Raw genomic sequence first — 25,076 nt, forward strand, 5'->3', positions numbered from 1 at the left:
TAGGTAAAATCACGGGCGGGGTGACCGTTCACGACCACTTCACGTTACCATATTTGTGTCAACCATAGAGGCGGGTGTTATATCAGTCAGCTTGAAGCTACGGACACCTCACACAGCTTCTACTATACACCTGGTGCTTCTTGTGTGACCGTAGAGCGGATGCGCAGCTAAATATAGTCGGTAGGCGGGGTTGGATCAGCGATGCCGCCCAGTAAACAATGACGTCACACGAAGGCGGTTGAGGGCGGTTTGGGCGCACTGCCCCTGCGGATCCCTATTGACGGGCCTGCTAATGTCAGTACTCCTGAGTTGTGTATTTGTAACTGCCTAATAGTATTCTCCATCCCAGGACCTCTGCTGTTAAGTTTTAATACTGCCACATTGATAGTTTTTTCTGTTCCCAGATTTCATAAAATAATTTTTGGTTTGTGTATATTGTTGTTTGTTGTTGTAAATAACTCACTGACCAGCTCTTTACTGTAAATGCATTTTAATCCAAATATTCATAAGATGAATTTGCATTGCCTGACAGTTTCTATTATTTCCTCCTATGTTGAATTCATTTTTTGGGACTTGTTTATGTTTTGCTTGAGGAGAACGATATCCAAACAGGATATCCCCTAATAGATACATACTGTTTTAACTTTTTAACATTTACTGTAGATGTATTTATTACTGTCAGTTGAAGGCACATATTTGGAGATTGTATATTTATTTTTGACTTTATTTTCAAATGCGGTGACTGCAGATTTTTGTGGTGTCGATATAGAATTCAGTTCTGATATACTTGGTGATATTTGTCTGATGCGAATATGTTTGGCTCTATGCATACACATTCTAAGTCCTTGTCCTCCAACTTTGCATCTTCCACCGTTCCTGAATGCTCTGATGAACCCATGCAGAATGAGCAGGCTGTGAGTTTTACTACCACTGACCTAAACATAGTGGAGATGACTGAAATTGAGTACACCCAACTGCAACAGATCCTATATTCACACATGGACTCTCAGACTAGTGAGAGCGACATTTATACAAGAATGAACTCTGCTTTTTTTCCAGTTGGTACTTCCTCCAATGTTCCTCAGTATCAATCCACCAGCATAACAAACCAGACCAATTCTGTGGGACAAAATGTCTGTCCTGTGACATGCCAGACAGCGGTTTCCTCTGAAAGCAATACAATGAGTACTAATCAGACATTAGGGCACATTGACTTTCAGGAACTAAGGATGATGATGCTAAGTGAGTCTAACATGTCTTTAACGAATAGTAATACATCTGAAAAACCCCCAAATAATACTGGTAGTGACACCCCAGAGGCAAGTACTTTGCGGGTGAGACATGTTGGTAATGTCCCTGAAATTAATAAGGAAAATGAGAATTTAGCTCACATGTCTGAATCTAGATCAAAGTCTGCAGTTCGTGTTCGTTTAGAGGACAGATTTAACAGTATCCAGACTGACGTTCCAAAGTATCAGGAACCACAGGAGGCCAGTGTGACATTGAACAAGTGTGTATTTTTTTAGTCTTTGTTATATTTTTGCTCTAATTTACTCAGGGATCATTATGAATGACTAATACATATATATCAAATTTACTACTTTTAATTGTTCCAATTCAGAATAATTTAATAAAATTACTTTAACTTTCATTTATACTTCAAAATGATGCCAACTATTAAAATGTTAGTGAATTACAAAACTTTTCTTGTGTAGGTGCCACAAGACAATGCAACAATTTGGGACAAGGATATACCTGGTGAAATGTACATATTCTTGTTCCAAAAAGTTGTTCCATCTTCTGGTACATCCACATAGTGTAGCCTCAGCATTTCCATGTTATAGGAAAGTGGATTCAAATGAAGCATATACTATATTTTATGACATTTTGAAATTTCCTTCACAGTTGCTTACTATGTAAAGTCACCATAACCCTATTTATTTTATTTCCTTTGTATTTGTGTAATTGAAATATTAAAGGATGACTTATAAAATTATTATTGTCATAGTTTCTCTCCCAGAGCCTTCTGTCAATTGGTGTGATAATCCTCTCACACTAAAAACGGAGTGTCCTAATAGCAAGTGATGAATGTAACTCCATTGAGGATGGGGCATGAAATCATTGGGGTGTGGCCATACCCAGAAAGGTCTAAAAATATGACCAAAAACAAGCCAAGAGGTGTTGCACACAACTTTTTCAGTTTTCCCAAAGGCTGAGGGATAACATAAAACTGTTTTGCATTAACAATGAAGCAGAAATTATTTTAGGTTATTGTCCTGTTGAAGTGTAACCTTTGCCCTCTCACCGATATTTATGAAAATGCAACATATTAACTGACTAGTAACCAGTAGCATCACTTAGGTTTGAGACACAAAGCCACTTTGTATAGGCAGTGTGTTTGTTTAAATCTATTTAATTCTTCCTATGTATCTTGTCTGTTTCCTTTATCATTGGCATTGTATATCAAAGAGAGAAGGCATCAGCATGTGTTCTAGTAATGTTAAAAGACATGACATTTGTTTACTGTACCTTCAGGAAAAGATGGAGAAGATTTATAGGCACAAGTAGATGGTAACGTGTTGTTCTGGCAGATTGAGAATTGCCTTATTCAATATGTATAATTCTTCAACTTTGTTTTGTGTTTTGCTTTTCCGTAGCACTATTTATTTCTGTTTTTTTAATATAGCCCTGTTTAATGAATAACTTTAAACGAAAACCTTTTTAAATGGCATGCTTCTGAAATTGAGGCATTTATTGCATATTCTAAACTTGCTACATTAGGCATGTGGGCATTATTTTTTTTGCATATGGTTTGGAGCACAGTTTCTCACACTGCAGTGTAAGTGTTAGTGAGAAATGTCAAGTGGACCCCATTACCTGCTCACAGTGGGTGAAGCCATTTTGCGGTCTGAATCAATATTCACAAGTTTGCAGCCTACTGGGAACGAGTGCATACTTACCAACTTTATAATCTTCGATTCCAGGAGCCTGAGGGAGAGGTGGGCGTGACGGGGGCGGGGCTCCAAAATGTGCGTCATTTTGGACCCGCCCTGTCATTTGACAGCGGGGGGCAGTGCCAAATGCTGCGATTCACCGGGCATCCCGGCGTTTGGGACCTAATTCTGCCTACTTCACTAGGAAGTGGGCAGAATTCTCCAGATGCAGGAGTTTGCCACACTCTCCCGGGAGTCCGTGAGACTCTTGTAAAATGCGGGAGTCTCCCGGACATTCCGGGAGAGTTGGCAAGTATGAACTAGTGATGTCACATTATACAGTAGAATAGAAACAGGAAATCATCTAACTGTACTAGCAGCAACATTTGTATTTGTATAGTGCTCCCATAGTAATCTAAACAAAATTTCAGCTCCACATTTAGGACCTCAATAATTAAATAAACTTACATGAACATGTTTCCTACATATCCTGACTTGCTTTGTTCTGCTATCTGAGCTTTTGCTTTACATTGCAGTTTGGTGACCCTTATCCGCCAACCTTCACAGCTCACAGGGGCCCAGCAGCAGAACAAGTGTGCCACTCTGGTAAAAGATAAGGCACCTGCCTCTACAGCTTCAATTCAGTTTAAAGTCCCTTCTGGAAATGTTGGCTCTTCCCAAACACAGGTGACCAATCCCTGACATCACTTGTTGTGTGTTGTTTAAGCATGTTAACTGTTCATTGACTTGCACTATAATTTTTCAGACAAATTCCTCTGATAGTTGTGGAAATTCATGCCCCTTGCTGGAGGCAGCCAAGCACCAGGAGATGTCACGGCCCAGAACCTTTTCTTTCTGTTACCAGCAGGAAATTGAATCCACAAAGCAGACGCTAGGGACCCAAAATAAATCCTTACCTGAGCAGGTCTGGATTAAAGTGGGAGGTGAGAACTGCTTGATTTGTATTTACTCCTGATTATAGCATTTCTGAAAGGCAGGCTGCAATGTTAGATCAATATGACAGCATCATCTTCAACTGTAACATGGGCAACGGGGAAACATCATCCCTGCAGATTCCTTGACAGATTTTGTAGACAAATAGCATAGATTCAAATGCAAACAAAGTACAAAACTGCAATGTCTCTGTTATTGGAATGTATTAATGTTTGGCCACTTATTCACATGCATGAATATATATATATATATATATATATATATATATATATATATATACTCCCGGGCGAGTGTGACAATCTCCCGAATTCTGCCCACTTCGCTAGGAAGTGGGCAGAATTAGATCCCAAACGCCGCTATTCCCGGTGAATTGCGGTGTTTGGCCCCGCCCCCCGCTGTCAAATGACGCGTTTGCACCATGACATCATAGAGGGCCAAGATGACGCGATTTTGGCCGTCCCGCCCCCCTCCACTGGCAGGCTCCCGGAAGGGAGCTGAAGAAAGTGGGCAAGTATGCCCTATATATGAATTCATATGTATTACTGAGCTATATTATATACTTCATCAAGATAATGATTTACTAAAATATATGCATTTACTAGCTTTTTTTTATCATTCATACAACGCATGTAAAGGGGTCTAATACAGCCAATTATATCCAATGTTGACACTTACATTTTTACTTGTGGGTGCGTTGTGTTTGTGTTGTGAAGTGGTTTTCCAAATGCTTCTTTCAATGCAATATAAACTATAGTTAATAATGCACACAGTTGCGTTTGACATGTACTTGAGCTTGCTGTTTTGAAAAGACAGTGGGTATAAAGCCTAAAGGAGAGCTGTCATAAAATATAGATAATGAAAGCCTTTTTTATCTTGCAAATATGTGTAACACAATTCTTATAAAAAACAAATGATGGCTTAAAATTGTATTTACATATAGTAAGTGCACTTGTTCTCAACTTGACCTCTGCTTGTGTATCATTTAAGCCCCTTTAGAATACCCATTACTCAGAATGAGCCTCTTTACACAATACAACTTACAAAGAACTTGTGTATAGTGTTCCAGCAATTTATTTTAAAGGCTTTTAACATATAGAGTCGTATATCTCAAGGTACTTGCAGCTCTGAATACCAAGAAAATGGTGTATTTTAAGCAGATGCAATTTAGGCTTATGTATTCAGTGTAAACTGTACCCATCTCTACATAAGGCCCCTGGTCTCCAGACTATACGTGAACTGACTGTGACAACCAAGGCCTGCCATCAGAAACTTTAGCAGAAACCAGAAATTGCAGCAATGATCTCTGAATCGCACAAATGATGAGTCCGTGTACTGTGGATGGTTCACTAATAAACTCATTTAATTAAAATATAAACATTGTTAAAATACAACAATATATAAAAGATACAATCTCAGAAATCACATCTTGTTGGTATATAGCCTGGAAGTAAAAACATGCACCTATATTGTTCAATATGATCCATGTGAAAGTCGGAATAATAATTATTAAAGGTGGATCTTTCTAATGTAATTAGTTCACATAGTCCGTGTGGTGTTAAACTATCTGACACATTTATTATTTAGAACGTAGTGTCCCAAAGCAATCCGGAGCCAACATACAGGGGCGGGAAGTTTCCTGATAAGATAAATTATTAGCGCTCTCATTTATGGCTCAACATCAAAAATGTTTATATTCTCGATACTACATATAGACATTCCCAACATCCCCAAGTTTTTCCTCCTCCCTCTTGGAGTTCCAACTTCTATTTGTCATCGGAATAGGTTAATAAAACATAATATCTCAGCCACCACCTACCGACTGGTGACTGATCGAAAATAACCTAACAACACCTCAAACCTAGTATTTGGCACACACATCGCAAGGAGTACATGAGTAGTGAAAACCTTTGCTATAACTTGGGAACCTTAGTCTTCCATCTTTAACACTTGTTCACTGTTCACATATATGTGATTTCCCCACCCATAGTCTATTCTTCCTGCTTGCAAACACCTTTTCTCTGCTCAACAGTGCACCATGCTATCTTAATTCCAAATCTTCTCCCCATTTTCACTTCCATATACAAAAAAACCACCATCAGATTATTTTAATGTTTTTGATGTTAGTGTTTATTGTTCCCCAGTTTATCTACAATTCATTCTTATATGGACTATTTGTATTTCTCTGTACATCATGAATATGCTATGCACTTTGTTTTTCTCTTTCATCCATCTGGGGGACACTCCTTAACCATGGGGTTGAGTCGGGGGGAGGAGTCTGGCACCCAAAGAGTTAACTTTTTTCAGCTGACAGCATATCACCCCCGCCAATTCCCACATACCTCAGTTTGAATTGGGTGCCCTTGGAAGAAGGTTGCACCTGAGGAGCTCCAAGAGAGACAGTGAACAGGGTTCACTGGTTATAGGTTTTTTCCTTTTCTTTTGCAGTTTTTTTCTTTTGACAGTGGTGAGAGGCTCCGTGCAAACGGAGCTGACTCGTGGGAGAAGCGCCTGTCAGGGGGGGCGGCCCCGCTGACTGAGAGGTAAGAAGCGCTTCTCACAGCGGGAAGCAGTCGGCAAGAGACTCTCCCCGCTGATGCAGGACGGGCGCTGCCATTAGGCAGAGAGCGCCTTTACTGCTGAGGTTCCCCGGAAGCCAGCTGGAGTATACCAAGTTCCTCCTCCCATGGGGATGGCAGTGAATTCTTTAGGATGGCACGCTTTGAGTAGCGCTAGCGGGGAACACATTCTAACAGGTTTTCCCCTAATATAAGAGAAAGGGCAAAACGCTGTTAAAGTAAACAACACAGAAGGAGAGCCAGTGGAAGGGGAATGTGTTTGAGGAACACCGCTCCCCCCCCACTGAGTGAGCACGTGGAAGATCCCTTTTTTGGCGCCAAGCTTCAAAAGGAGGACAGTTGTAGCAGTCATTTGAAGAGAAGTGCACTGTTGACACATATCTTTCACGATAAGTATCACTTTGTTTCTTCTGTATATGCATGTGTATTATAAGACTATGAGGTGTTGAGAGAACTGTGTTTAAGGAAAACTATAAAGTTCTCCAAACCTGTCTTATTTAATCAGAAATACTATGATATGTTAAATAACCTAGTCTGTATTTTCTGATAAAGGTTGTGGAAGTGTTTGGGCATGCCAAACATATTATCTGTTCCAAATGTAATGCTAAATGGGCCCAGGTGTTCTGTGCTAATTGCAGTCATTACTGAAAAACCTGCTGCAGCCTTTCAGCTTGACTAATTATACCTTATACTCTCTATATAGAGGAAAAGGAACAGAAATACTATCTTTTGACTGGTTCATAGATAAATATGTACCTGTATTTTGCGGTGTGGTAGCAAAATGTGAGAAAGATAAAGCAACAGGATTTCACCTAAGTAGATTGGGGAAATCACTGTCAGCAGAGACACAGAAGGAGATTCCAGTGGTAGGGGAATGTGTTGAGAAACACCTCTTCCCCTCCCCCGCTGAGTGAGCACGTGGAAGATCCCTTTTAGGCGCCAAGCTTCAAAAGGAGGACAGTTGCAGCAGTCATTTGAAGAGAAGTGCACTGTTGACACATATCTTCCCCGCTGAATATCACTTTTATTTTCTTCTGTGTGTATGTGTGTGCATGTGTAGACATGTATATTATAAGACAATGATGTGTTGAGAGAACTGTTGTTTATGAGAAAACTGTAAAGTTCTCCAAGCCTGTCTTATTTAAATCAGAAATACTATGATATGTTAATATAACCTAATCTGTATTTTCTGATAAATTGGAGAAGTGTTTGTGAATTTTGAAACGTGATTTAGTTTTTCTTATCTTGTGATGGCAGATAAAAGCAAAACAACACGTACCAAACATAATGTCTGTTCAAAATGTAATGTTAAACTAACAAGTGAATGGCTGGATCAGGGGGGGCTCTGTGCAGCCTGCATTGTGGATCCTGTGAAACAGCCTATAGACACCTCGACCATAACGGTAGATCCTCCTGAGTGGGCAGCTGCCTTAACACAGGGAGTTAATACCCTTGTAAATCTGTTATCTAAACCAGTTGAGATCCCAGCTACATCCGTGGTTTCTCAGGGTATAACAGTAGGAATGACAGATGAGTCATTTTCCCCAGGGGTCGGTGTATTTCCCTCCACAGCACTCCCGGGGGTTTCCCAGATGGGAGAGGTGGGTTGGTCAGCGGTGGCTAAAAGCCTGGACCGGCTTACCCATCTACTGGAGAACCCCAGACACAAGCGTAGTGTTAAAAGACGTAGACAAACAGCTAAAACGCTGTGGTCAGTGTCAGACTCTGAGAGTTCCTCAGAGGAGGAGGGGGAATTGTTGGACGATTCAGATGTGCCCATTATAGAGTCAGAAGGAAACTCTAGGCACCAGGGTATGGACGATCTGGTAAGAGCAGTTCGTCAGACCCTGGGGTTTGCTGAAGTAGAGAAGACGAAGTCTTTGGACCGCTCCCTCTTTAAGAAGGCTTCTAAGCAGGTGGTCAGGTTACCTCCCTGAGTTGAGTTGAGGGATATTGTAGAGGCCTCTTGGAAATATCCAGATAAAAGGTTCTCTATGCCAAGGAAGTTTGGCGTATTGTATCCCCTTCAGGAGGAGGATATGACCCGTTGGGAACAGGTGGCAAAGGTAGATACACCTGTGGAGAGATTGGGTCGTCAGACTACACTACCTGTACCCGGGTCAGCGACCTTACAGGACGCGACTGACAAGAAATTAGAATCCCTGCTGAAGTCGATCTTCTCGGCCGCCGGTATTAGCCTCAGGCCAGCATTGACCTCTACCTGGGTAGCTAGGGCCATGGAAGTCTGGGCAGGGCAGTTAGAGTCTGCCTTGCAGGATTCAGATTTACTGCCTCTGGCCATGCAGCTAAGGGAGGCAGCAGGCTATGTATATGAAGCGGCCCATAAAGCGGCCTCCATAGCTTTGTCTATTTCAGCTACAGCTGTAGTAGCTAGAAGGGCGTTATGGTTAAGGGCTTGGAATGCGGATTCAGAGTCTAAACGATCATTAGAATCCATCCCGTATACGGGTGGGATGTTATTTGGTCCAGAATTCTTGGATTATACAGGCTTCAGGGGGCAAGAAGACGTCCTTGCCTGTAAATACTCCAAGACCTAGGGCTAGGCCTAGGTTTAGTTCTTTCAGACAGCCTCCTTACGGGGGCGGGTCTGGCAGAGGCCAGACTACTGATTCAGGGGCCGTGGAATCCAGGAGACAGTCCGTAGAGGAAGGTCCTTTGCCCCTGTGGCGCGGAGAGCTTCTTCCGCCAAGCTGCCGGATAGACCAGCAGCATGACTACCACCTACCTCTGGTTCCAGAGGGTGGGATGGGAGGACGGCTGCTTGGGTTTGCCCGGCAGCAGACAGGGTCCTCGGTAGACGAGTAGGTCCAGAATATCGTGATAGAATTCATGGGACCAGCTCACCTCAGGTTTTGGAAAAAATTACCTCGCTGGCTTCTGTCAAATCAGAAAGAGCTCAGGGCTGTCGATTTGCTTCATTCAGACGAAGCTATACAGGCTTAGAATTTCCAGTAAGGGAAAAGGTTTTAGTCACACCCATTCAGGATGCTAAGGCTAGACGAGTTGTTCAGTCTATGACCAAACTTCTAGAGTCTGAAAGGGTCACAGAGAATCCCTTGTCTAAGAATGAGTTTCTTGAGATTAGTGAGGGACTTGGTACGCAGCAGAAGGTTGTCTCCACAGGACAAGTTGAGGTCCTAGATGGAGTGGACAGGCAGGATCCTGTCAGACAAGAGGCTGTCAGTAGCCAGGTCTTTGAAGCTGCTGGGAAAGATGGTGACATCTTTCGCGACCTTACCCTGGGCAGGGTCCCATCCCAGAGGAACATTCCCGTGCTCGAGGTACCAGTAGAGGAGGTAGGTCCTCAGCTGGTGGTTGCTGGACAAGAACCAAACAGAAGAACAAAGACAAATAAATATTTGGACGCAGTGAGGGCATTACGTATATATGTTAAGAGATCTGCAAAGATACGTAAGACAGAGTCTCTATTTGTGTTGTTTGACTTTTCCAAACGGGGATGGCCAGCATCTAAGCAAACTATTGCTAGATGGCTTACCCTGACTATCAGGGAGGCTTATGTCCAAAGTATTAATCTCCCTGTGCCGAAACGTATTGTTGCCCATTCTATCCGGTCGGTTGGGGCGTCTTGGGCGGCTCGTAATGGAGCCACGGCGGACCAGCTGTGCAGAGCAGCCACCTGGTCCTCGGTCCATACCTTTACGAAATTCTACCAATTTAATATATTTGCGTCTGGGGACGCCTCCTTTGGCTGTAGTGTTCTGCGTGCAAGGAAATCAGAGCGGTCCCACCCTTCAGAGGGATTGCTTTTGTAAGTCCCCATGGTTAAGGAGTGTCCCCCAGATGGATGAAAGAGAAAACGGGATTTATACTTGCGATAAATCTTTTTCTCCGAGTCCCATTTTCTCCGATCCCCCCCGTCTTTTCGTTGTTTTGTCTCCACTCCCCCCTCTGTTGAGTGGTGTGTCTTGGTTGATTGGCCTATCTTCCTAATGGCTTTTGTAATCAAACTAAGGTATGTGGGAATTGGCGGGGGTGATATGCTGTCAGCTGAAAAAAGTTAACTCTTTGGGTGCCAGACTCAACCCCATGGTTAAGGAGTGTCCCCCAGATGGACTCAGAGAAATTTTTGTTATTTCCACTACTAAATAAAATTTATTAGAAAAATCCCTACTTTTCTAAAAGGTGAGTGGTGTGTTGATTTCTCAACCTTGACCAAGGTGTGTTTTCCAGGAAGTTATTTGGATAACAACGACTCTTCTGTTCCATAGGATAGATCCTTTTTTATGTAGTATCTAGGTGCCATATTTTTTTCCTTGATTAAGGGTTTGGCTAATTCCAAACATTTTGGTGATCTCACAGTGGCTCCAACGTACAAAAAAATTATTCAGTTGATGTCTAACCTTTTTATTTCAGAAATGACTGCTTCATAGTTAACAAATTATGTTAACAGAACAAGTAGTACATGTACTGTTGCCATACTTGTTAAATAGTCTCCCCTTGCATTATGTAAAATACTTAATGCCAGCAGTAACCTCTTTAATATACATAGAAAATCATCATACCCTGTCAAGATTATTACTTTTTATCACATTGCAACATGGAAATTTAAATAAATTAAATCAAACTTTTTCAAGTTGTGTTTACACATTGTAACCCTCAACATCAAAGTGAAAACAACATTTACCAAAAGTCTTAACAATTCATATAATTTAATTATTAAAATATCTGGTTTGGACAAGTGATTATACCCTTAGAGTAACCATTGTAAACTTGCTTAGGTACAACCAAAGATCTTCCAGATCAAACAACAGGCTAAATTGTTCACCACCTGACGTCAATTGTGTAGTGGTTTTGATTTCTTCGGAATAGAACAAACTGTTCCTTGAGATTCCACTACTAGTTGTGCATGAAAGGCAAATAATTCAATATAGTTGGAAAGTTGCTTTCAAAAGCTCTCTGGGATAAAGTTGTAAAAAGGCACAAGTTAGGAGAAGGATACAAAGAGATTTCAAAGGCTACTACTCTTCCTCCGAGTACCATTCAAAGCATTATTAAGAAGTGGAAAGCGTATGGTACCACCAACACCTTGTCTAGATCGTGCCATCCCTCCAAACTGGATGACAGACACGGGAGGATATTGCTCAGGGAAGCTACCAAGAGGCCAGTGGCCACTTTGAAGGACCTATAAGTCTTTATGGCTGAGAGTGGTTGGTTTATGCATGACAATTATCTCACAAGATTTACACAAAGCTGCCCTGTATGGCTTGGCAAGAAAAAAGCCTCTTCTCAAAAAGTGCCACACTTGGTCTCGATGCGCATTGGAAAAAAAAACACTTGGAACATTGTGGTGCCATCTGGAAAAAGGCTGTATGGTGAAATTAGAAAAAGATAAAAAGTTTTGGACTAAACTTCAAGCGCTATGTATGGTGCAAACCAAACACAGCACAGCACCCAAAACACACCATACCTACTGTGAAGCATGGTGATGGCAACATTATGTTGTGGGGGTGTTTCTCTTCAGCAGGAACTGGGTGATTGGTCAGGCTTGAAGGGAAGATGGATGCTGCCAAGTACACCCAAATTCTTGAGCAAAACCTGTGGCCCTCTGCTAGACAGCTGAAGATGAGCAGGTGCTTCACCTTTCAGCACGCAACGACCCAAAACAAACCATCAAGGAAACAATGCAGTGGCTTAAGGATAGGTAGGTGAATGTTCTTGACTGGCCAAGTCAGAGCCTTAACCTAAATCCCATAGAAAATCTGCGGATGGACTTGAAAAGAGCAGTCCATCACCATTCACCACTAAATGTGACAAACAATTCTGCAAGGAAGAATGGTCATATATTCCCCAATCTAGATGCACAAAGCTGCTAGAGACATATCCAAACAGACTGATGGCTGTAATTATAGCAAAAGGTGGCTGCAGAAAGTATTAAATCAGGGGACTGATCAAATTTACAAACCTGTTGCCTTTTTTTCATGAGGTGAATGTCGTGAGACGAAATGTTTAAATCACCCTATCTTCCCTCTCTGTGTCTCCTGTCAGTCTCCCCCTCTCCCTTAGATTGTAAGATCCCTTGAGCAGGCCCCTCTATCCTCATGTCCTCTTCCTCCTGTTTACCTTTGCCCCGACTCCCCCTTCTTTTCTCCTTTTCGCCACTTGACTCCTGCCGCTATCTCTCCTCTTCTCCCTTCCCTTTACATCTCCATCTTTGCTCTGATTCTTTTAGAGGTGTACAGGTTTAGCCTTCTATCATTCACTCCCACTCTATCTGTGCACTGGTAGTCACTTTAAATTTTTTTGCTGTGCACCAGCTCTCTACTAAGTTTATAATTTTTGTACTTTTTGCACCTTACTTGTACTTTTTAGTACTTATTGCACTTTGTCATTGTACTGCCTGTATACCGTGTACTGTGATCCCATGCTTTCTGTATGGTGCTGCGGACCCTTTGTGGCGCCTCATAAATAAGTGATAATAAAAAAAATCTGGAAAAACTTTTATTTAAATTTATATCAGTTTACATGGTGTAATCTGACAAAAGGTAATGATTTTGACAGGCTATGATGATTTTCTATAGGCACTGTGTATATAGGATGAATAGAAAACATGCCCTATCACTTTTCACCAGCAATGGTAATTTTACCCTTCTATAAATCATTCCCCTAGTTTGAAGATCACTTTTATAATTTTGTCAATAACAGGCTTAGAAATGGCTTCAGATGTTTGATTTAAAAGGTTAAGTACATTTTGTAGCAGGTATTTTTCTTAGCTATCCTCCTACAAATCATCATCTCCTTTTCAAAAGTTCTCTGGTTGCCAAAAAAATGTCTGACAGATACAGTTCCCAGCTCTTAGCATGTGATGTGATGAGGGGGTGGGGATGTCACAGTGCAGACTGAGCTTAGAGAGGAGTTCCAAAGCCTTTCTGCTCACTATACGATGTGTAATTTGACTGTGGTTGCCATGGTAACCCAGAATCCTAAATCATTGATAGCAGTCTGAAGAAAAAGAACCCAAAGGAAATTGGTAAATGCCAACATTATTATTAGAGCCTGCCACAGTGATTTATGTTAAAAAAAATATATATATAAATCTGTTTTTTATGGGATTGCTCCTTTAAGTGACAAGGATTTTTTTTTTCTATAAAATATATAATATAAATGTAATCTCTGTATTTAGTAATGTATATTATTGCAAATTCCTTCAATAAATACAGGTGAAAAAATTAGATTGTAAACACCATTTTTGACCTAACTCAATTTGGACCAAAATTTTTATTTGTCTCTCACAGGAGCATTATGTAAACAAGCAATAAACAAAAGAAACCACAGCCGCATACGGCAAGTGGATACTAACATGGAACGGAAAGCACTAAGCGACATTCAAAATGTGGGAGAAACGCAGTCTGCAGGAGCTTCAGGGATGTCATGGCCGCCTACAAAGTCAAACACCTCTGAGCTGGCATCAAACAACAAGCAGGGTGGCTCCTCCCTGCGCAGAGAAAAACACAACCGCATGGAAAGAGACAGAAGGTAAGGCAATGAACTAAAAAATAATACTTTGCAAGCACCAAATCCAGAATCCAGTGGAGTTACGCTGCTGCACCACCAGCAATGAGCTGTATTAGGAAGTATAAACCAGGAAACTATTTTCCTGTTACAGGCATCTAGCCTCATGGAGCATAATTTTGCTTGGAAGTAGCATTAGACCCTGATGCAAAAGACCTGGAAGTTAAGTTGGGTGGGAAATTTAAAAAATAGATTTCCTAGCCTACACTTAGTGGCACCGGTGGGGGTCGAGGTCACTCCAGTCCCAGGCACTGGCAGTGCACAGACAGGGTGACAGCATACCACTCTCAACCAAGTAAACTGTTAAATGTAAAAGCATGTTGACTGGTTAAAAGGACAAGGGGGTTCTTACTAACATCCAGCCTATATGTATATAGCATCTTTACTACCTTTAGATTTTGGTCTGTGTAACAGCTCTTTTCAGCCCAGTGTTTGGATCAGGAACTGCTGGGTAGCTGTTGAAGCCAAAGTAAGTAATCGGAAGGAGCCAGCCAAGAGGTGCTGCAGCAAGTTTTGCACATTTCACAGTTCTAGGGGCTGGTGAAGGAGTCTAGTGGTGGTAGTGATGTACCCTATGTAGACGCTAAGTCAAGTGACAAGAGACTTGGCTTAGCAGGGCAAGAAACTGAATATTATCAGCTTTTAGTAGTGCACACTGATGCCAGTTTTCAGGGTCTTGGAGGGAGTAACCTCTCTCAGAGACACTGGGATACAATATTGTATACTGGTCACCAGATATGACTCTGCATCGTGTCCTTATCATCTGATATTTCGCAGTATGGTAGTCTTGAACACTTGATATAGCTCAGTGTGGTAACCTCATGGCCAGATATAGCTCAGTGGTATCCTTGTCACCACATACACTGATTAGCCACAAAATTAAAACAACTGACTGAAAACTGTTTAAAACCTAAAGAGTCAGAAGGAATGCGTGGCACGCTTTTATGGCCTGTATGCATACTGAAAATCAAGATTAAGCGAGCTTTTGCCCCTCTGCTCCACGGGAGGTTTCAGTCCTCCCTGAGCTTGCCTTAGGACACCTGCGTTGTGGTTTCACAGGTGTATCGCGCCAAATTCCCCACCTGCCACTGTTCTCAGAGCGGGCCAAATTGAAGAGGGTGCAGTGAAGGGGGACCAAAATATGTGCAATTTTTCTTGTATTCGGCAACCAGAAACCTTTGGGGCCTGGAGCCTTACCAGCTTTCTGTCCCTTCACCACCTGTTCCATCTCGTCTAGGGTGATGTTGGCGTTAAGCTGGGGGAGGGGATAGTTTAGGCAGATGAGCAAGCAGCAGCCAGAAACTCCTCAATGGTTTTTGCCTGTTGCTGCCGGACTAGCGTGCCTGAGGTTTGGGGAAGATTGTCCTGAACAGATCAGTTTGGGATCATAAACAAGAAACCCAGAGGAGCCCCTGACAGCCAGGAGATTGCAGGCGGAGATTCGGGTGCGAAGTTTAGCGGCTAGGAGCCTGTCAGCCTTATCGCCTTTCTCATAATAACTCTGGTTCAACCATTTCAGTTTTTCGGCCACTTGGTGGGATAAGAAAAGTTTAAACTTACCCCGACAGCAGTAGTTTTTTTTAAGTGTGCAGGATCTGGGTTTGATTTATGCAACTGTTGGAGAGAGGAAATTAAGCAAATAGTTTTGTTGAGGCACTCCTTTTTAGAGGAGATTAAAGCTAGAACGCATCCCCGAATGACTGCCTTATGGTCATCCCAGAGAGATATTGTGGAGACATCAGGGGTATCATTGGTCTCAAAATACCTTGAAAGAAGGGAATTGAGGTGGGCAACTGTGTTATGTTCTTAGAGAGGATGTTCATTAAGGGGCCAGGTAAACTTAGAGGGACGTAGTGCTCGAGAGGAGAGATCGGAGCATGATCTGACCAGTTAATGGAATTGATATGGGATTTGGGAAATTTTAGGGTAAGAGATCGTGACTGATCAGGATCATGTAGATTCTGGAATAGGTATTATGGATAGGCAAATGCAATATGTAGTCCCTGGCAAGGGGGATCATAGATCCTCCATGCGACATAAGTTGTGGATTTTCAGGAAATTATGCAAAGGCCTTAGAGTTTACGATGTCCCTCCTGTCAGGTGGAGTGCTTGGGGAATAGGATCTATCTAGGCTTGGGGAGAGAACAGCATTGAAGTCTCCAGCCACAATCAACTCACCTTGTCCAACATGAAACAACAAGACGCCCAGCGTGCTTAAAATAAAACAAAAAAAACCACAAAAAAACTGGGGTTGACCCTATATAGGAGTGTAAATTTTTACAAGGGTACACAAACAATTGTTGAGCTTTTCTATAAAGATCAAAAATCTACTTTACTTATCCGTATGGGAATCAAGAAGGCCGAAAGTAAGGTGGCGAACGAACATAATCGCACCCGCGTCTCTTCTGGTTGTAGTCACATGCAAGATAAGTGAGCGGGAATCTGTAAGACAGACGTCTGGTGTGGAGGTTTTTGAGGAAGTGGGCTTCTTGAAGGAAAACCAGATCCCCCTTCAGGGTATGAAGGGAGGTGTGGAGTCTACTACACTTGTGAAGAGAATTAAGCCCTTTTAATACAAGATGTAAAGTCAGGGAGGAAGTTAATGGAGGGGAAGCCAGGAATTGAGACAGGGATGCAAATGGCAAAAAACAGTGACCTTAGAGGAAGAGGTAGCCTGATGACCTAGGATAAAGGGGCAGGGGTTGAGGTCCGGAGAGGTCAGGGACAGGACGGGTGGGGTGCATATTACCTGCCTATGAAGCTGGAGGGGAGAAAGGAATGATACCTTGAGTATCCTGGGGCTAGCTATGAGCTTAGAACTCAGGAGCTCAGAGGGGGCTTGGAAGGCAGCAATTAGTGAATGAATGTGGGAATGGGTTTGGGGGAAAAAAAAACATCTCAGAAGTGGGCCCTAATAGAGCACCAGGACAGTAATTTGTGGGAGGGCAGGGGGAAAGCCCAGAGTAAGTGCAATACAACAAGACATAACAAAATACAACAACAGTTACAGCAAAACATTTATCAAACAGGCCTGAGGTTGACAAAGATAAGACATTTAATGATTAGTAAGAACAGTGTGTCATGGCCGATACCAGTTGGAGTTCCTCTTGCGTTGACGAACAGGGGAGGCCTTGAGAAGGTGAAATATGTCCACAGGAGTAGCTCAGCGAGGAAAGAGCCCATCAGGGGGCACCTGCATTAAATATAATAAGAAACACAGAGATAAAGAAAAAACAACAGCATAGAAACAGAAAAGTGTGTGGCTGCAGCGGAAGCACATGAAACTGAAGGGGGAGAACTCCTCAGGTAGGGTTCTCCCACAGCGGTGGAGCAGACTCCAATATGGATAAACAGGTCCCAAATGCAAGAGGGAATAAAGGAGCATAATGTGGAATGGGTATTATTCTTTCACAGGTGTCCATTGATCCGGGCTTCCTCAAGTGTAGCTTGTGTTCAAGCTGTGTGGAAGAAGCGGTCAAATAGAGGAAATCGCCACAGGAACCAGTTCCAAGAAAAAAAAAAAGAGCCATGAAAGCAATGTCAAGAAGCGGCGGGTCATGGAAGGTTGATGGATCTGGAGACTGTGGTCCATTCACTTCTGGGAGGCCTAGGCGTAGAAGGAGGCATCTCACTGTTGCACGGTTAGGATGAGTCTAGCGGGACTCGGGACAAGAGACCAATCCGTTGAAGGACTGGGCTTCTGAATGAGATCTGGCAGAGAGTTGGTAACCTTGGTGTTATAGGAAGAGACGGAAGCGGAGGAACCTTTTTTGGCAAATTAATATTTATTTTTTGGGAGGATTGTGGATCATGGAATAGGGTAGTTATTAGGCCTCCAGGTCTAGCCTTGGAAAGGGGTCTGTAATGGTTAGGGACATTAAAATGGTTCTCAAATGTGCAGCTGTAGAAGTGTGTGGGGTGTGAAGAGTTATTATTCTGGAGAATCTGGATAACCGCTGCAAGTTCTCTGCGTCCGGCCAGAGTAGCAGGAGACAGGTCTTGGAATATCAACAAAAGGTGACCTTCATACATCACTTTCATGCTACCCAAAGAATCTTTTCCTTAGCAGTCTAGAAGTGGAGACGCAGGATAACATCCCTGAGCTGGTTTTAGTCAGAGGACCAGGGCTTGCGAGCTCGTTGAGCCCTGTCCATGAGCAAGTGGTCTTTCGGGACCTCAGAATGAGGAGCCTGTTACAAAAAGAGCTTCTTGAGATATAAGTCAAGATTAGTGATGGGAAATCTAGTTCATTTTGAAGATTAGTTCATTCTGATCTAGTTCACACAAAAGATTAGTTCAAAAAATTAGTTCATTTCACTCAGTAATCACTCATTTCACTCAGTAGTTGATTTTACGCATTTCACTCAGTAGTTCATTTAGTTCATTTAGCTCAGTTAGTTCAGTTAGATCACTGGCTCTGGAACACTGCTGAGAGATGTGATTGGAGACATAGATCTAGTCTATTACACATACTGTAGGCATATATACTACATCTCATTAGATGAGCTATAGCCCTGTTAAAATTATCAGATAAGTTTAATATGTCAGATAATTTTTAATATTTTAAAAAGGGCAATCACTTATACAAAAACTAGTAGTGACATGTTGAGCTCTGCAAAGTTAATTACCTTTTTATTATTATTTTTTATTTCCATAATATGCACATGATAAAAGACCCAAATTCAGAGTATTATAAAGTGTCACTTTTTTGCTTTTAAAATTGAGATCAGTGCAATCAGGATATAGGGGAGATGTATCAAACCTTAGGGGGGAATTTTTACAGCTGTAAAAAGACCCCAAATAGGCATCACGTCACTAGGGGCGGGGCCAAAATGGCACAATTCACGAAGCCCCACCCCCTACACCAATACCCCGCTCCAGGAACTCCCAGACGTAACCAACATAATGTTAGCAATTATGACTAATCAGCTTCTGTCATTTATCTAGCAGAGTCTATAAAATGACAGAAACTGATTAGTTGCTATGGGCAACGCTTCCACTTTATCTCTCTTGAAGGTTTAATACATCTCCCCTGTATATATGGTGCAGTAAACAGAACTACATTATATAGCATGCAGCACTCAGCAGTGCAGTGTGTCTTGAGCTGACAGGGAAGGGAATGTATCCTGTGACTCATGAGCTAAATGATTGAAAAGATTCGGAGAGTGGAAAGATTTAAAGAGTGAAATGATTTGGAGACTCCTATGAGTCACTGAGTGAAATGAACTATTGAACTCCTGAGCGAGGAGAATGACTCATGGCTCATAGTCAGTGATCAGCTCCAGAGTCTCACACAATGTCTGAGCACAGCAGTGCCACCTTTGGTAGTTTAGAGGTACTGACTCATGAGTATTAAATGAGAGAGCTGAATAGAAACAAAAGAGCCAGTGTGAATGAGACAGTGAGTGAGGCTGCTGGAGCTGCTCGGCTTTATCTCTAACTCCTCCCACTTGTTGTAGTTCCTGGTGAACTAATCTTTGCCAGAGCTGTGAACTAAATGATTTTGTTCACTTTGAAGATTATTTCATTTGAACTAATCATTCGTGAACTACCCATCACTAGTCAAGATCTACTCGTTCAAGCGACTCAGGAATGCCGTTTAGTCTCCGATTATTCCACCCAGCCCTATAGTCCATAGCCTCCTGGTGCTTCTGTATGGAGGAGTTTATTTATGATTTTTAGGTGTGGCCGGGTGCTGAGTACCGGCCACCCCTCGAGTGCAGTGGCCATCTTGAAATGAACTCCGGCGCCGAAAGGGTTAAATCACCGGTGCTAGACGCCGCATGAATAAAGTATAGGGGAGTGTGTTATAAATAAAAATGTTTTTCCATGTATGCTTGCGGGAGGCAGGCACTGAAGCAGTAGTTGCAGGAACGGATAGAAGCCGTACCAGAAGCAGAGGATTCTGGCAGCAGACAGCTGGTGAGTCTGAGACCTTCGCTGAGGTCCACGATGGAGGCAGGCAAGATGACTGTGGTGGTGGTGGTGGGAAGAGTCAGAGTCTCGGACAGCCCCACACTCAGCTGTCGCGGTTGTGGAGCAGCAGCCCTCCGGATGAGATCCAGGGGGCTCCAAAAATATACACTGCAGTGCGGGACCAGCGGTATACGAGTAGGCTGCAGGAGCACCGGCAACAGGCAACATCTTTGGGAGCAGTGGGAGACAATCCTAGTCCAGGCAGGACACGAGGGTCAAGGAAGAGTAGGCCCAGGTTCAAACACGTAGGTCCAGAGCAGTCTGAAAGGTGGGAAATATGCCAAAGAACACCTTGGAGTCCTGGGGCCCAAAGGAAGGGAGGATAACGGTATTTGGGATAGGGTGAGGCTGATGTTTGCAGACTTGGTATCCCTTGGTGTAGGAGCTGCTAAAAAACAAACAAACACTCAGTTGGGTTACTTTTTTGGCAAATTAATACTTCTTTTTTTGAGAATTTCAGTCTGGATTGTGGATCACAGAGTACTGTAGTTATTAGGCCTCCAGGTCCAACCCCTTGGAAACGGGTCTGTAATGGTTGGGGGACATTAAAAGTGGAGTGTGGTTAGAGAGTGCATAATGTTCTCAAATGTGCAGCTGTAAAAGTGCAAGGGGTATACAGAAGTAATCAATGTGTGGGTAAAGTCTTTATCTAATGGATTAAATATATGGCTGTTGCAAGTGACAAGATATTTTGATAGGTCAAACAGCTGGATTAGAAGGATGTTGAGCCAGCAGATGAAGAGTGGCCTAATAAAACATTTTCACACTCCTTTACTGCAGTTAACGCACAGCAGGGGCTGGGGGCCGTCTGCCCCCAGGGTCAGTCCCATAGAGGGACTGTGCTGGGTCACATGCATTTTTTTCCCTTTAAAATAGGCCCTCCCCTGACGCACAGTCTGCTTTTCATATATACTGCTGCTCACTGTCAAAACTAGCAGTTCAGTTATTTATTTAAGTGAAGTGATTTAATAACCATTTCATTTAATGCATCTCCAGTCCTCATTAGTTACTCAGTTTAAAGCACACCTAAGAGCTCGTACCCGTGGGTAATCAGTAATCCCAGATAACTTGCTTTTTAAAGAAAAACATTCTTTTAAGCATGCATCTTATAGACATTTTTCTTAGCTATCCTCCTACAAATCAGTATCTCCTTTTCAAAAGCTGTCTGGTTGGCAAACAAAAATGGCTACCAGATAGTCAGTCTACTACACACACACAGAGGCTCACAACTTTCAGCATTTTATGTGATGGTAGAGGGGGGAGAAGAAGGATGTCATAGCGAAGACAGAATTTAGCTGCCATTGAAGACAAGAATCATAAATTAATAGCAGCCTGAAGAGAAAAAAAAAAAGCAAAAAATAAAAAGGCAACATTCTTCTTGTAGCCTGCCACAGTAATTTGTTTAAATTAAAAAAAAAAAAAAACACCAGATTTTTTTTCATGGGATTGCTGCTTGAAGACAAGAAATAACAATGTACGAAGTATTGATGCAAATGCTTGGCAGAAAATTTGTGTACAGATCCATTTGTTTACATTATTTTTTTTATTTTTATTATTTATTATTTCACAGGCCTAGCCAACCTATTGCTCTCCAGGTGTTGTGCAACTATAAGCCCCAGCGTGATGTGACAGTAGATAGCCAGCCAATAGCTGGCAGAGTATGCTAGAACTAGTTTCAGACAATTTGAAGAGCCATAGGTTGACAAAGCCTGGACTTCCCCCAAACAGCAGAAGAGTTAGTCATGCTGTTTGGGAGGGGGTGCACAGCTTTATTTATTTATTTGTTTTAAATGCAATTTTTTTTTTTTTTTTTTTTTTTAAGTACTGCAAGGTCTGTTGCATCAGCAGAAACACCCACAAAAGATACGTCTCCTATAGACCAATCTGGGGCTGCTTTCAACTCAGTATAGCATGTAAAGAGCTTGAACCCACCTTTACATTACTAGGCTCGCCCACTAACTTCCCCGTTCCACCTCCCTAAGCACAGAGAGGTGCAAGAGGGAGATCTGTCTCAGTCTGAGTGCAAACTGAGACAGATCCTAGGTTAAAAGTGCTTTTTGCACTGTTCAACTCTACATCAGGCCCTAAATGCATTAAAAATACTTATCAAGCAAATCTATGGTTTTCTGTTTCTGCAACTACAATTAGTTTCTTCCAAAGCTAGATCCACACAGATGTTTGGGGTTTTATATTACTTATATTGGAAGTGGAAAATGTAACAACCATAAATATTAAACTTTCCTTGCACTTAATTAAGGACCATTTGTTAGTTAGAATAAATATTTTCCGCACCACATAGTTGTCCCACCTCTAAGCCATCATTTAACGATGTATTGTGAACGTAGAAACTCCACATCTTCTGGCCAGTGACAATGAAAACAAAATAATTAATCTACTGGTAATAAATGATTACTTCTTACCGTAGGCGCAGAATAAGGGTTTGCTGTGATGAATTAAACCATTTAGTTCCTTTTTGTAATGTGGAGACTGATAAAGCCACAACATTGCAATGGACAACTGCATTTCTAAAGTACATCCAGGAGAGAGATGGGGATTCACTGAAAAAGGTAATTTTATTATTTATATAGCAAGAAATGGCCCCCTGAACGAAAACGTGCAATAATGATTTAGTGTGATAACCTAATATTTTTCTAAGTTGCATAGAATAATACATAGGACATTTTTTTTTACACATTCTGCAGTCATAAAATGGGGTACTCTAGTTTATTTAAATGTCCCCATTAATGTCTGTTATATCTGTGCAGTATTTTCCTTCTCCATTTATGCAGCTTACACAAACTCTGCTGTAAAAAGAAGAGTGGGGGGCATTTAGTGCTGTGTAGTGCCTCTGATCTGAAGGAAGAGAAGTGGCCTCCTACATAGCTTAAGAGTCCCCTTCTTACTCCTGGTAGACTACAGGAGTAAGTGCATGGTGACATATCACTGTGTGTATTCTTGTGCAGTCACCATGGAGGAGCTCACTGACTGAGACCTTGTGGTGTGGGGGAAGGCTGTTACTTCCTTCTCCCCTATACAGCCTATGGTGTATCATCACACTTTTCACATAACTACATGGTGTTGAGGGATAACCACCAGATAAAGAGGTTCTGGGACGTGAGGGCATGCATTAGGGATATGGCAGCTGCAACAGGCGTAATTAGGACAGAACATAGTGGTGAACCCAATAAAGGGAAAAAAAAAAAAAAAGACATGTATTGATAGAAGAGAGGATAGGAATATGGCAGAGATAGGATACAGAAAAGGGTATTGAAGTGAGGATTAAAGGAAACATAAGGTGATTGATACAATGTCTCATCACACAAATATTAGTATCATAATGCCTAAATATGCTTTAATGTATCCTTGAAATCATTCCTGCAAATATTAATGTGGACCTTGTTCTGTCTTGTAGGAGTTTGAAAATGTTTTCTGTGGGAAAACAGGAAGGAGATTAAAGGTTGCTCGATCAGAAAGTATAAGAACAAGCCAGGTTCAGGAGCCTGCACAGAACAGCTGCCTTCAGGATGTCAAGTAACCTCATTGCAGTGCCTGTAAACAAATACTCTGTGGTACTAGAGTAACATGCATGCAGAGCTCAGTACAGCATTAAAACGGCTCTTAGTATCTAAAATAGTAGACTTTAAAAATCTATATTAATATTAATTAGCAGAACAGTGGCAATTTTTAACAAATAAAAGCTTCTTTCAGTTTTTGAACAATAACAATATGTGTTTACAGGTTGATGTGAGAAAAACACACTATATACGTTACATGTATATGTTGCATAAGATTTAATAAGCACTCAGTGTTGCAGAAAATGCTTATTCTTGTAGTATTACAAAACCTTGCCTAATCGTGATTTAGTCACAGCATATAGTGAGTGTTGACATTTTGTATAAGTCATCTTAAGTGATTGCTAGAATACGCAGAATGCATTTTTTTGGTTCATATTGCTGATATAACAGGCTGTAAAATAGCAGTCAGTCCCATTGCACAGCATTTTATTTTTTTAGCAGTGTGGAATGATTAAACTCAGCATGCACAAAGGCGGAAGAATAAAATAGTTTCATATCTTTCGTTTAATAACCCTGTTTCTAAACAGATGCAAAAGGATCTAACAAAACTATTTAATGCAAATGAAACCAAGTTCTGTTTACATTAACTCAGTAAGAGACTAGTTACTTAATCAAATTAAGAAAAATGCCTTTTTTTGCTATATATTTTTTTTGTGACTAACAACCCCATTTGAAAGAAGTAGAGTTTTTTGGCTAGTATGTATTCATCTTCTTTCTACAATGCACCACAGACAGACGTGAAAGCTGCCATCGGTACATTCCTTTAAAAAGGTGTTCCTACATTTGACAGGGTTTGGTGGCAGGACTTGGAGAAGGCGAGGTGTTCACAACCAATCATACATGACCCAGTCGAACAATGAACTCCCCTATTTTTCATAGGGATCGTCAGCAGAACTTTAAAAAGATGAACTGCTTTTACAGAAGAGTATTTTCAACCCCATTAAAGCTAGTCCAGTCTGGAGGGCACAACCTAAGCTGGGTGCTTGCTGGCTCAGACAGGCGCTGTACAGCTTGACTTCTGGCTAGGGTTGTTTAAGTGACTGTAGCTTAATAGACAACAGGAAATCCCATGTGGCTGTATTATTTAAGAAAGAACCCCATAGGCCTGAAAAACCTGGTTAAATAAATTTTGAAGGTTACTTTACCACAAACTAACTAGCAGCTTTCTGTTTAACACAAAATGAACAGTCTTCATTTTAGAGGTCATTATATTAGTACCTGAATATCCTTAACAATAATTTAAACTATCCCTTGTTATTTAAGGTGGAGTTGAATGTCATAAATAACTATATTAAAGTGCTATGTTCTTGGTTGTTAATAAATTGCAAATGTCTTAAACAATTATATTCTGTGTGGTGAAAGTGGCTTTATTCATTTATTACAACAGATGATGCAACAGGTTTTATTGTACATACAAGTCACCAAAATAAATACTATTTTTAAATCACTGATATTCACAAGTTTGCAGCTATTTATTTGCCCAATGAAACCGCAGTGTGCTAAAGCAGGAC

General features: G+C 41.6%; 1 protein-coding gene across 1 annotated transcript; it reads left to right on the plus strand.

The window, feature by feature from the left end:
• On the plus strand, positions 1 to 25,018 carry TCFL5 (transcription factor like 5). Its single transcript, XM_075176732.1, has 6 exons — positions 1 to 1,510; positions 3,470 to 3,620; positions 3,700 to 3,877; positions 13,738 to 13,978; positions 22,416 to 22,557; positions 23,403 to 25,018. Exons 1-6 carry the CDS (start codon positions 813 to 815, stop codon positions 23,523 to 23,525), a joined length of 1,533 nt encoding a protein of 510 aa, XP_075032833.1. The 5' UTR covers positions 1 to 812; the 3' UTR covers positions 23,526 to 25,018.
• The last annotated feature ends 58 nt before the right edge of the window (positions 25,019 to 25,076 follow it).

This window comes from Mixophyes fleayi, chromosome 6 (genome assembly GCF_038048845.1).
Source record: "Mixophyes fleayi isolate aMixFle1 chromosome 6, aMixFle1.hap1, whole genome shotgun sequence".
Lineage (NCBI taxonomy): Eukaryota > Metazoa > Chordata > Amphibia > Anura > Limnodynastidae > Mixophyes > Mixophyes fleayi.